Here is a 14,005-nt window from a genome sequence, read left to right on the forward strand (position 1 = left end):
GCATGGTAGAAACCAGTCGAATGTATCCATATTTCTCAGTGTTGGCCCGCACCGTCGTGCCACACATCTCGGAGGCCACTTAGCGGGCGCGCTGCTAGATGGCGCAATGTGCCTAGATGGAAGCGCGAGAGAGGAGCTCGGCTGGAATACACGCCTCATACATGACTATTTCAATTGTGGCAATAAGGTGTGTCACTATGTGGATTGCTTCACCGCTAATCGCATTACGTCGACATTGATGATGAGATGAAGTCTGTCGGACTTTTTTTTTGTACATTATCGCGATAGCAATCGTGCGAAAGAGGCGCACTACAAGGCACAGTTCCCCCGTCGTGCTGCATCGCTATTGAAGGCGCATGCACGGCTCGCGTGCGTTGCGTTGAAGGGTCTCAAAAACGCGGAGTGGCTTGGCAGTAAAAACGACGAAGCAACGCGGAAGCATCAAGCGCAGCATTAGTTGCCTTGCGTGCTCCGTAACGCCAACATGTCACATCCAAATATAGTTAAAACACCGTCCGCCGAGTTCAAGCGGAATGCTAAACCTTTCTATCGCTGTCAGTGTTTCGCCCTTCCGCGCGATATTTCCAAACTTTTCAAACATGAAGAGGACTAGCATACTCCTGGACATCATTATGACTTATATTTATTAGTAAATGGGAACGCTCGCAGGACAAAATTTAGCAACGAAAGTACAGTACACAAGAAAGAAAAGAACAAATGACACACATGGCACAGGTTCTTTCAGAAATGCCACAAGTCCTTCAATTTTTTATGCACGTTCGTTATCTCAAGGTTGTTGGCGGGTAGATACTTGATCTCTTATGATCGTTGCCAGAGACATTGAGACACCGCGTCTGCATAGCCGTTAGGCTACATGATGGCCTCACTTATATTCCATGCACACTAAAAAGAAAAGAGAGAGAGAGGGGGGGACATGTACCACATACTTACGCTGTCAGCTTTCCCGTAGCCGTAATCATAGTACACTTTCCTACAGAAGATGTCCCATTTCACCCTGTCTCCTGGGAAGTACTCCGAATAAGCAGGATGAAGGTCTCTGTTTATACGGCTCAAACAGGTGTAATTTGGACGGCTGAAACGAAATAAAAGAAGCAATTAGCGTCACCTCTTGTCCATGGTTCCCATGTTAAGAGTACTCAAGAATGGGCAGCTTCGAAACGGACAGGTACAGGTACAATTTCGTGTGAATACCTGATTAGAAAGATTGAATTACGGTGGCATTACTAAATGTTACCGGACGTTTCTCGTGTGACAAACGTAAATATCGCTTTTCGCTCTTTCCGGCAAGCCTTTTAGCCGTGATTCAATTGATTTTTTTTTCTTCTTCTAGCCTTCAGCCATTGGTTCGTACCATGGCCTTCGAGATCAGATAGGCGAGCGCAGGAGCCATCTCGGGGGCCACGCTCTGACGTGGGTCGCCGCGCCGGAATTACCACTGTGATAGATTTCTCGGGGCGATGCGTGATAACAAAAAAAAAGTGAGGTGAAAGAGAAACGTTACATAAGACGGGCCGTGATCTTGCACAATAAGTTTTAAAAATATGCACGCTAAGCCTGGTGAATAATACACCAAACCATGGTCAGCCGACACTTGTCGACTGACTACGCTTTCTGAAACTGCAACCCTCACCCATGAAGTTTCTGTAGAGTTAATTATTCCGAAGGACCGCACTTTCTTTTTTTTTTTTTTGCTAGTAAATTGAGATAGAAAATGTCGCCATCCAGCAATTACCTCAGTTCTTATTCGAAGAAATTAATACCCTTATTCGCAGTTTCGATAAAAATTGTAATGTATACTCGTATTCTTAGCAATAGTTTTACGCGCTCGCGAGTTAATGAACAGAAACAATTCTACTTGTGCGCAGAATAAAGTATGAAGCAGCTGTGCTTACTTGTAGAAATTCATTATTTCTCTTGCACAGCAGTGGGAGAAGGAGTACATTTGAGGAACGTTGAATTTGTAGCTCATCATGTAGCCATCGTCCCAAGGACAGTCCTCTGAGCCTATCATACCCGGAGGCCAGCCTCTAGGCGCGGACCCGTCGTGCATGCATCCTAGTCTGAAAGAAAACGTGAGAAAGCAAATTTAGGGTACCGGTGTTCATAAGTGAATACAAAGTTGACATCTTCAGAAACGAGAATATTACTCAAGGATGAAAGCCTCTCCTAACGATCTTCAATTACCCCTCTTTTGTGAAAGACCATTTTATCATGTGCCGGTGAATCTACGCATCTCATCACACTTCCCTTTTCTAGGCCATCATTTGCTGCCTTTTTCTTCCTTTGGCACGCATCCTATCGTTCTATGAGACCACAAGCTATCTGCTCTCCGCATTAAATAACATGCTTAACTTCACTTCTTATCTTTAATCCCATGTAGAACATCAACTACACCCATTTGCTATCTTATCTATACTGCCCTCATCCCGTATCTTGACGTTGCACCTATAATTTCCTATTCCATCTCGCACTGCGCGGTACATAGTTCTTCTCAGGCGTCTGCGATATCTCCATACTTCTTCCCGATATATACGTACTGGTAGAATACACGAATTCTATCTCTTCCGTTGTAATAAGAACCCCAAGCTGCAGATAGTCACTTGAAAATGTCTGCCACATATACTATAGCCCATTTTTATGAGTCAGGAGATTCCCTTCTCACGATTTGGGTAACCTATTACTAGGAACACTTCTTGTTGGCCTAGTTCGCGATGCATAGCTATTACCAAAGAAGTGCAGATACGGAACGACTGCTTGTCCTGTCTCCTTCCTTTGTGTTTTGTTAATTGGTGTTCCTCTTCTAATACCTATTACAACTTGGTCTAGACAAGCGTGCTACTGCACAGCTTCAAGAAACTCGACAAACACGAATGTTTACTAGGCTAATTAACAGTGCTTTAGCCTTTTACAAGCGAGTCCTAATTAATACTGTCAGTCTTTGCCGGGGAAAGTTTTAATAATTTATCGAGAATTATCTACAACGTACTAAAAGAAAAAAAATCAATTCTAGAGGTGTACTTACCAAAACAATTATCTCATTATGAGGTACACCGTAGTGGAGGACTCCCGATTAATTTTCATGAAATACGGTTCTTTACCTTACACCGAATGCACCCGGTTAAGGAGTGGTCTTCTATTCTATCCCCCATCGTCTCCGCTGTGACGGGGATGGAACCCATGACCTCGTGCTCAGCAGCGCTACACTGAGCTGGAGCTGCGGGTCTAGAAGAGCATAATGTCATATCCACGTCGTAGTTGCAGGGGTTCTTCTTCACCGACGAATATTAGGCGAATGTACAGACCGCCGAAAGCGGAACGAGTTTATAAGCTGCGGGCGATTAGTTTTCTATGCAAGTAGGGGAAATTGGGGCAAAGTGAGACACGGCAAAGTGAGTGCAACATAATTTACCTAACGCGATTTACAAAGAAAACCCTTCACCAGAATAGCTTCGTCCTGGGACCGAGGTGTGTTCCTAGCTTCGCGTTTCAAGTGAATACAGTCACGATTGGTGGAATGAATATCAAGGGGAAAATAATCAGCGGTTGCGTGTGAGCTGTGGGGGTACCGAAAGGATGGCAAATTCTGCAATTGCGTTATTTTGAAGGCCTGCAGCGGCACCAGGAAAGCCCACAGAATCGACGTAAATATCGTATCGATATCTTTGTTCATTAGGCAGAGTTCGTGAAAAGTATTGAGCCCTTCGCTTTCCTTCTTTTGCACAAATATACATTAGATGAGGCTTACGCGTGGAGCAAAATGTGACATTGCGACGTTTTAGGAAGTTTCAATCAGTGTGTCTGTAAATACTGAGCTTGCTCCGACCTCTTTGCCTTTCTAATAAATTAATATATATATATATATATATATATATATATATATAACTTGCTCCTTAGGTGTAATGTTTGCCTCTTTTATTTAGGATCGCCTCAACATACGCCACAACGACGAAGAGAGCTGGCTGGTGAGATGAAGAGGTAAAAGAAAGCACTGGAAAGCGTAGCGCAACATCTTCATCAGTTCGCGCATCTTCTCAGCTTTTCCGTGTTCCCAAGGACGCGCTGAATATAAGAGAGAGGAAGCCGCCACAGCAGTGAAGTACTGAAATTCTTTACAAGGTTCATCTGGAATCTAAGCCATGAGTTCTAACTGAAGAGCAAGAAAGAATGGTTGTCCACTGCATACTATGCATGGAAAGGCTCTCTTTGGGCTCACTAGCACTGCGTTGACCTCATACCCTCACAAGAAGGATGTTATGGTACCCAAGTCTGCCAGTCATGCGACCGCAACTCTAGCGAAGAGAACCAAAACCTAAAATAAGTGACAGCTACAAAGGTAAAGGTGAGCCATCGAAGCCACAAAAACCGAGAAGTTGACGAAGCAAGTATACCACCGCGTCGAAGGACTGGAAGTGCCTTCTCTGCTGGTAGAAAACAGCGCCGAGCTCTCTCTATGCGAAGACAGTGGCCCCACGTGTCGGGGCCCATTACACTTGCTTTAACTCTAAGGTCTTGATTATTTTTTACGGGGGCCCATGTGCTGCCTAATTTTGTCACGATATTAGGGGCAAAGTGAGGCATTTTATACTTTTTAATAATTTTTATTGGCTGCTTAGACTAATTTCAGTGCCAATATTTTCTGGCGACAGTGTCAGGCGACATCACATGGAGCTCAAAGAGTGAAACTGATTTCCCAAGCTTGAAGCCTACTTCAGGAACCCAGGAAACAGTGGTGACATCGCACAGTGGACCGGCTAAAGCAGTCAAATCAATGAATGGAAGCCCTGTAGACGAGAAGGCTGCTGAACAATCGGAGCAGCGCAGTTATGTGTCTGCACTGCAGCAACCCCATTCGCGTTGCGATGAAAAAACACCAAAGGAGAACTGTCAACAGGTGCTACGTGCTCTCTTCAAGGCCCTGCGATGACACATAGAGAAGATGCGGGCGAGCTCGATGAAGGACATGCTCGAAGTAGTCCCGGCTCTCGAGTCGGTGATTATAAGATCTGCCTCCTCTTAAAGCACCTAGCAATATAGATGTGTGTCACGGAGCGGCATATTTTCGAGAGTTTTAGAGTGGTTTTTACGCCAATTAACGGCCGCTAGAAACGTCGTGTCCTCACGGGGCAGCATATAGTTTCTCGAGTCGTCGACACGCCGATTAACGGCCGTCAAAAAAAAAAAAAAAAAAAAAACGTCGTGGTCCCACTGTGCGGCATAGTCTCGAGGAAGCGACACGCCGATTAACGGACCCAGAGGTGTGCGTGTGCGTCCGTGTGGTGCAGTGCCGGTGCTCGACCTTGGAGAGAGGGGAATCTACCGTCCTCCCCTCCTGGTGAAAGGGGTGCGGCCAAGACTTTTGGGAGGAGTCGTGAAATAATTAGGTGAACTCTGCATACCGGCAATTCCCCTACATAGGGAACTAGGGAAAGGAGAGGCTATTTAAGCGCAGGTTTCGGGCCCTGCTAATTAGTCTAGAAGCTGAACCTATGCGCTGCTGAGAAGCCGTCGGGGGGCTAGTGCCGTCCAGTATCGCCTGGGCCACCTAGCCGCGTCGGAACTCCAAGTAACTAGTTGACGTACGAGACGTCAAACCAGCGTCTGCAACGATTGTTCGCCTCAAGTTAGCTCAACCTGCTTGAGGAAAGTCGTCAGATCTAGACTCCCGGAAAATCCAGCCCAGCAATCGCATCCACCTCAACAAGATCGGCCCGCCAGCATTCTTCGGGAAAGCTCTGCGCACCGACTTCACGGTTTTTGGACTTTCTGCTGCTGTCCGGCCACGCGTATGACATCGTTGTTTTCTTTTGAACATTATTTTTAGTGAAACGCTGTTAGGTGTTATTCTTGTATATTTGATCCGCGCCCTGTTTCATACGTATATGTATTGTTAATTGCTCATCATATTTCTCTGTCATCATTCTGTTATATTAAGTTCAGGTGTGTTAGTCTGTCTTGTGTCTTTTTTATTATTTTATTTTATTAATTCCTTATATTTCTCATTCAATAAATATCTGTTTCTTTTTACTCCCGACTCTGACTCTTTTCACTATGTTCGCTTGAGTACGGAACGACCAATCGGCTTGTATACCCCGTCGATCGACTTCGCGCCGACGACGAATCGGTGACAGCTGTGACAATGTGGTCAGGATACGATGTTCACCATCTCGCCAAAAGGTGTCACTTATTATCCAATGGAGCTGTGCGGGTCTTGCGTGCCATTTATTTGAACTGTCGCTTTTCTTACACAACATGCCTGTGCCAATATTTGCCCTGTCCGAGGCTGGCCTTCCAAGCTCCAGATCAATTGCTGGTTATGTCGCACATGGAAATCAAGGTATTGCGACATTTCCGAACGGAAGCGCCATGCTATATGTCAGACGTGAAATCCCACATTATGTTCTACCAGTTCAAGACCTTTGCGGCAGTGCTTCGGAGGTCACTGCTGTACAAGTGCGGCTGGTAAACCGAAGCCTCAGCGTGGCGTCCGTATATGTGAGTTCTTGCCTGAAGGTCTCGATGGGAGAAATCATGATACCTCTGTAGCCGCTGCCTGGCTCCAAGGGTTATATGAGGGAACTTTAACGCGCATCATACTCTCTGGGGTGACAAGGTCACTGATGCTCGTGGGAAGCATACTGTTAGTGCTTTAGACACTGAGGGATTCTGCGTGGCGGATGACAGGCAGCCAACGTTTTTCGGACCACCGGCCTCTTACACTGTCATTGAGTTGACATTGCACTCAGCGGACATCCTCGCATCGTCAACAACGAGTAAAGATAGAATGGGCAGTGACCATTTTCCTGTCTTCCTCAACATTGCTGGATATAGAACCACCGGCCGATGATCCTGTCCTGTGACGCATTGGGATACGTACAGGGACGGCCTAAGTGAATCATCTGTAGACCTGTTCGCGGACATGCTACGTAGCAAGAGATTAGCTACCGCTGAGCTGAAGCTACCCGACCACTTCCCCGCTCCGGACCTAAAGCTCAAAAATCTATCCGCTGCCCGTAGAAGAGCAGAATGGAGGCTGATGAGGACGAAGGGCGACCCACCAATGAAGACTGTATTGCCCCTAGGTGTCACGGGCCAGCGCTGGGAAAGAAGTTATGACTGGGACGCGCACTCTGCAAGGTGCGGGCGCTGAAGAAGAAGTAGAGGCTGAGGACGCCGGCTTGAGTTCTTGCACGCCATCTTGTCCAGCTGTCTGTCTCGCCGACGCCGGGTACTTCTTCCATTGTCTTTTCGTCACAATATATTACATAAGTAACACAGTGATCCGAAGTTACACAAGGAAACTAAGAAGAGATCAAGGAGCAGCATTTTGTGCAAGCCTATCGGTCTTCACACCAGTTCCAAGGATATGGTGGGTCGTGAATACCCTTGCTGGAAACTTTCTACAAAACAAGCCATTCGATGCCCTAGCATTGAAGTTAGGCAAGACGCTCGCTTGTCTTGCGAATGCCTTTGCTCAAGTATACTCTTCCGGCTGGTCAGCCGGCACAACCAACCCGCCACCACCGCTATCGTCTTTGATGGATGCTCCTTTCACACTGAGAGAGTTGGAACTAGCGATGAGCACCCTCCGACGTGGCTGTGCGGTGGGACCTGACCTTATCAGTAATCAGATGCTGACTAACCTACTGGTTGAGAGACGGCGTGACTTGCAGGTATTTTTAACCAAGTGTGTGCCAGAGGGGATATCCCACATTTATGGAAGGTAGCATGGGTGGTACTGGTTCTGAAGCCTGGAAATATTCCTGCAGCCTTGGACTCCTACAGACTGGTATCGCTGACCTCCTGTGACGCGAAGCTAAAAGAGAAGATGGCGTGCACAAAACGCGCATGGTACATCGAGCAGGGTCGGAAACTACCGTCGTGCATGACTGGGTTTCGGCAGTGTCTAAGTGCTCAAGACAATGCGCAGAACCTGCTAAGCCACATATAACATTACAGTGCGGATGGCGTGCCGACACTTGCTGCTTTTATGGATGTTTCTAAGGTTTACGACTACGTGTCTCAAACAGCCATCATCAGCCAGTTAGAAGTTATAGGCGTCACGCGTCATCTCTTGCACTTCATATATGCATACGTTTCTCAATGATCGCCACATCAGAGTTCGTCTTGGCGACACTTTGAGTGATGAAATAGGTATATTTCGCGGCGTGCCACAGGGGAGTGTTTTATCTCCCTTATTATTTAACATCGCCATGGCTAGCCTCCCAAGAATACTAAACTATCGAACACCAGTGAAGATATCTATACATGCCGATGATAATGCATATGGGTCTCCGGCTACCAGTATCATCGCCTCGCAGGAATAGCGCAGGGAGCAGTAAATGCCACTCAGGGCCATTTGGCAACGGTTGGCTTATCACTATCAGCAGAGAAATCATCATTCGTACTATTTCCTGGAGTGAAAAGAAAATCTACACGCTTGAAGCTGAATATGAACGGATACCAGATTCGACAAGTCCCCACCGTCCGATTTCTTCGCGTTACCTTGGACCACATGCTACTCTGGCGCCGCGCTGTTGACCACGTTGTGGCGTCATCGTCACAGAGGCGACATGTGCTCGAGCGAGTCGTTGGCATACGCTGGCGCAACTACCCCATGTCGATGCTACGCCTACATACAGCGTTGGTTACAAGTCGGATCCTATACCAGCTACCTTTGATGTCGCCCTCAGATAGTTAATACGAGCGCTTAGACGCCATGCACAGAAAAGGTATTCGACTGTGCCTCGGAGTCTCTCAGCCGGCATCGAACAAGTGCTTTACGAAGCTGAGTCACGCCCTCTGTGACTTCAGGCTTCCCAGACTCTCATGACCCTGCTACTGCGTCTGAGTGAGTCTTTGCCTGGCGTAGCCCTTTTAAGACGTATATGTAACAGGCCGCGCTCACATTTTTATACAGCGATGAACACGCTCCGAGTCTTAGGATTGCACTGCTCTTGACACAGGGAAAAAATAGAGCGGCCCTAGACATTCGAGGACATCACATGCAACTCAAGTGTACCACGATTTCAGTCAAAGAACTGCATTCCATCTGCACAAGCCAAGTCATTAGTCCTAGAACATTTGAATACGACTTATCCGAATCACCTACAAGCATACACAGATGGCTCCTTCAAAGTAGACGAAGACTGCTGCGAAGCTGCATTCCATATTCTCTCTCTGAGATATACGTGATTTGGCCGTCTGGACTGTATAGCCTCGTCGACAGTTGTGGAAGGCGTGGCAATAGCTGGTGCTCTGCGCAAACGAAATACTTTGCCACCGCGAAACGTGGTTGTCCTTACGGACTCAAAGGCCGCGTTACAATAACTCTACCGTGGTCTGCCATACATCAAGTTCCCGGCGCAAGTCACAAGCCCTCGTGAAAGAACTCGACAACAAAGGCTTCACAGTAAAGTTTCAGTGGATTCCCTCCCACGTTGGTATTTCTGGCAACGGAAAAGCTGACACGCTTGCATACGCAGCACTCTATCATCCCCCCAAAGTCAAAGCTCCAAAGAGTATTCAAGTTAAAAAATCTCAAGATGAAAGTCCCAAGATGAAAGGGGCGCTCTCCTGAAGAATCTGCAAAAAAAAATATCCTTCCGCATGCGTGCTTGCAAAACCTTGTATTTCCCGAGGGATCAGTTATAGCCCGCAAAAAACACGTCTCCTTATCGAATTCTTAAGAGAGACTGGTTTGATGGACATGTAATGAAACCCTGCAGCGATATTGTAAAAGACGCTCGGGCGAGCAATTGCCGGCCTTGATCGTCAGGCTAAACCCACCTGTTGCTACAATTCACCACTACCACCACCACCACATTCCGAGGACACTTTCGCGTCGTGTTGGATTGTCCAAAAAACTCCTATCTCGTTATTCTGGTCCGTACAAGATTTTGCGCCAACTCTCTGACGTGACGTACAAGATTGCACCGGCAGGCGAATCTTCAATGCCTCTCTACCTAAGCAGGGATGTCCACGTTGCTAGACTCAAACCCTATGTACCCACCTTAAGTGATGCTCCATAACCTGAACCGGGACGGAGCTACCCCACCGGAAGGGGAATGTTTCTGAGAACAGAACGAAGCAGGTCTCACGAGAAGGAGACCACGAAGTCTGTGGCTGTTGCTTGGGCACCATTACATCTTCTGTAAATACACATCCGTTTACACCTCTGCGCTTGCCTTTTTCCTGCATCAATATTATTTCAGATACTTTATTTTTCTATATTCTCAGCTTTGACTCCCACATTTTTCTTCGGACCCCCTCATCTGCCAAATACCAACAAAGCTGGCTTCTTTGTCCCTCCCCCATAGTGAGTGGGCGCAATAACTATTTTAGGAACAAACAAGTATTTAAACAGGGCGGTGGTCTACATTGTGAAAAAATCCTGCTGTCGCGGTACATGACTTCAGATCCAAAGGAATCGATGAAGGTGGCAGTTTAATAGCCAGTGCTCTACTGAAGATGTAATCACGAGGCTTACAGCGAGACATATGAAACGAGGGAATCTGCTTAATTGCACGGCACAGCGCAAATATTCAAAGCTACTTACACGTGAGCCAGTTCGTGCGTGAAGACGTAGACACCATAGTAGGTGTGTGGACGTTCTTCGGACATGCCCACCTTCCAATCAGTGCACGCTGTGCCGGCATACGCGTAGCCTACAAAAAAAGAGTAAATGACGGAACTATCACCCATATATTTCTTTTCAATCCTTCATTGTTTCGCCGCTGTTTTAGTAATAAGATGGAGTACACAACCGAGTGATGATTACCTCTGCAGACATCCCAGCTAGCTAAGAGCTCACCGTATCTTAGAGATCTCTAGCTGATTTTTACACACATGTGTAAGGTGAAATGCAGTAATTAATTTGATTCACAGGAAATTATCTTCCTGACAGTACTTCGATATATATATATATATATATATATATAATCATGATCATATTAAAGCCAACAGACATGGTTGTATTTTTCAAGTTCAACCTGGTTTTGCGGTGATATTGCGTGATATTAGGCACCAATAAAAATTTGGCAGCGTATTTATTGTGGCCAGTCATATAATATGTGTTATAGGGCCATTTCTTGCACATAACTTACAGAAAACCTATATGTCAAATTTAGGAGAAAGTTACAGAAACAAAAATAGTAAATTAGTGCTTAAATTCTTCTCTTAAAAAAATTGTCTACCAAATTTAATATTCTTGGTTTTGTGACTGTGAAGGGAATACTTGATTTTTCTGAAAAAAAAAACATTTTCATCCACGTGTTTTGGCACCATTTGACCAAATTCAAACACCCTCAAATGCAAGAATTTCGAGGAAAAGCTTTTCCTGTCTTAGCGATCTGATAATATGTTATTGAAATCGAAGTTTGTCGAACGCACTGATTCGTACAGTTGATATGAAATGACGCATATGCATTGTTCTTCCTTAAAATAGTTTGGGAGGGGGAAAAAAAGGGGGGGGGGTCGGGTCAGGCCTGGTGGAATTGGCCAAATATTCGGTATTTCTAGCGGAAAAGGTGGATTAGGACTGGCAAATTATTTCCTTTCCTGCGCATGCCAACAAAGCCTCTTTCGATTCAAGCAATCAAAACGCGCTGGAGTTCTCCTTTACCGGGAAAGTTAAAATGACACTGCAGACGTTCAGATATGATTTTCGGGAACTTCGGACATCGGAGACTACAGCGCTACAAGTAACTGCAACCACCGTAACAATATTACAAAGAGAGAGCCTTCCTTGATGAGGAGTTAGTTCACCACGTGTGCCCAAGAGAAAAGACTGTCCCTACTTTCCCTCCAAACGTAATGTAATTGGCAACACGATGCAATAACAGCGTGACAAACCGGGATGGTGTGCCCTTAGAACTTACTAATCAGTGAAAACAACGTTGGCTTATAGGAGAGGACGCTCACAAAGTTCACGGCTGTACTAAGCAAGGTCTGATACGTTACCTCCAACCCAAGAAGCAAGTGTGTTGCCTTCCCATTCAGACAAATTCCGTCTGAAACATAGCAACAGAAACAAATAAATTTCATTGAATTTTTTTCTATAATCCCCTGGCCTTAAGGTCAAGGCTGAAGCAATGTTGAAAACTCCCGAATCCTGAAATGTTCAGTGGTACATTGTTCACTTTTTAAAACTATATGACAGAATTGAACTCGTGTGGCTGATCTAAAGGTTCAACTGAAAAAAAAAACACTTTGTTCGTGTTTGACTGAAACATGAAACATGACTGTTAATTTTGGCTGCAACATGAGAAACGTGAACACAAATGCACCTAAATACCCCCCCCCCCCCCCTTACCATTCTTCTGTTTTTTTTTTCTTTGCGTCAGCTTATATGACTGCTCAGCGAACATTGTACGTCTACCTTATTGGTCCGCTATTTCCAATCCACATGCTCGAGACCAGAATCACCCGTGTCAAATTTTCTCGAATGGTAAAATAGCAGTATGAGCGAGAGCTCGCTTATTCACTAAAGTTTGGAATATCAAACCAGGCATGGCACCCAAGTTTTCTCCGTGCGCTATCATTAATAGGGACATTAAAAGAAAACGCGAAGTCGAATTGTACTGATAGATGGCGCTAATGTATTTCCGCGTTTCTCATGCGTCAATAGGTTATTTAATCACTGAAAAAAATCGTAGTAGAAGAGTGATTGAGTGAATATTATTTTGTTCGTAGTATAAAAAAAGTATAGAAAACACATTTGGATTTTCTGCTCTAACACAGTTCGATTATATCATACTTCTGCAGAGTAAACAAAGCAGAACTGCAGGTAGTACACGAAGTCGCAGTTTCACCCGAAAGGCGAAGCACTGATTGCGCTTGCAAATTATTAGACAGTTATACAAAGTAGTAAGGAGAGCAGTTCTATCGGCCGTATAAACTTGTAAACATTCGCTTACTAACTAAATTAACAAGCTTGATGTCACGCGCGCGCAGGCAAACATGAACACAGCTCACTCGATGACCGCGGACTCTCGCTGTCAAAACACTGGCGTGAGGCAGAGTGTCAGCAGCAGCATGCTGCCTCTCGCTTCCATGCGAACTAAGAGGCGATAACACAACGTACAAGAAACCATCCGCCCGCGCGGCCACGCTCAGCCGCGTCATACGTAGCCGCAGTCAGAGTATAACGGTGTATTTCTAGATGTATTTTTTTTCGGCATTAATTACGGAGAAATAAAATATCGCGAAATTATGATGGGTGCGGGGTGTTAATATTTTTGCATTAGGCCTTTTATTATTTGGCCAGTTTTTATTGCGACAGCAATTATATGGGCACTTCAAGCACACTTCTGCTGTCGGCGTCGCCGTGAGGTTCCGTATAAAGTCCACGGGCGATCAAATCATCACCGCAAGCAGTATGCTGTATGTGCGAGTGAAATCGTGTGACGGTGAGTCGGCAATCGCGTCGCAATCTTGCGCAAGCAAGGGTGGGAAGCGGGAAGGAAGCGCGCCGTCTGCCGAAACGCTAAGGAGTGAGCGTATGGACGTCGGGGTGGGTGGGAGGGGGCGTTACCCTGCGTGGCCAGAGCGGCCGGACCGCGAGACTCTGGGGGGAGGGGTAGGGAGGAGGAGGGCGTTCTGCGCTGCGCGCGCTCTGCCGGGCGGCTGTATCTTTGAAAGCCATCTGTGGCGGCGCAAACTCCGCCCTCGCTGTGTTTTCGCGGCTTAGTTGACTTAGTTCGCGTTGATGCGAGCGGCGGCACGAAGGTCAATTCGCTCGCTGCTGCTGTCGCGCTTACTCACTACAGAGCTTTAACAGCGATGTTGCGCGGCCATCGAGTGAGATGCGTTCATGTTTGCTTGTGCGCGCGTGACACCATGCTTGTTAGTTTAGTTAGTACGCCTATGTTTACAAGTTTACGCGGCCGATAAAACTACTATCCTTACTTGCTGTCCACTAGTTTGCTATCACAATCTATGCTCCGCCTTTCGGGTGAAACTGCGACTCTTTTTCTTACGCCCGAAG

General features: G+C 46.2%; 1 protein-coding gene across 4 annotated transcripts in view; it reads right to left on the bottom strand.

The window, feature by feature from the left end:
- The window catches only part of LOC119462162 (venom metalloproteinase antarease-like TserMP_B), a 129,360-nt gene that overhangs the window by 11,197 nt on the left and 104,158 nt on the right, over positions 1-14,005 (bottom strand). For 3 of the 4 annotated variants that reach the window (XM_049672461.1, XM_049672458.1, XM_049672460.1), the window contains 4 exons: positions 11,980-12,029; positions 10,577-10,685; positions 1,914-2,081; positions 952-1,093 (listed from right to left, as the gene is read on the bottom strand). The exons of the other annotated variant lie outside the window; for it this stretch is intronic. In XM_049672461.1, the coding sequence (XP_049528418.1) occupies positions 952-1,093; positions 1,914-2,081; positions 10,577-10,685; positions 11,980-12,029 (469 nt within the window). The remainder of the gene's footprint in view (positions 1-951; positions 1,094-1,913; positions 2,082-10,576; positions 10,686-11,979; positions 12,030-14,005) is intronic. 4 annotated transcript variants of the gene reach the window in all.

Source organism: Dermacentor silvarum, chromosome 8 (genome assembly GCF_013339745.2).
Source record: "Dermacentor silvarum isolate Dsil-2018 chromosome 8, BIME_Dsil_1.4, whole genome shotgun sequence".
Lineage (NCBI taxonomy): Eukaryota > Metazoa > Arthropoda > Arachnida > Ixodida > Ixodidae > Dermacentor > Dermacentor silvarum.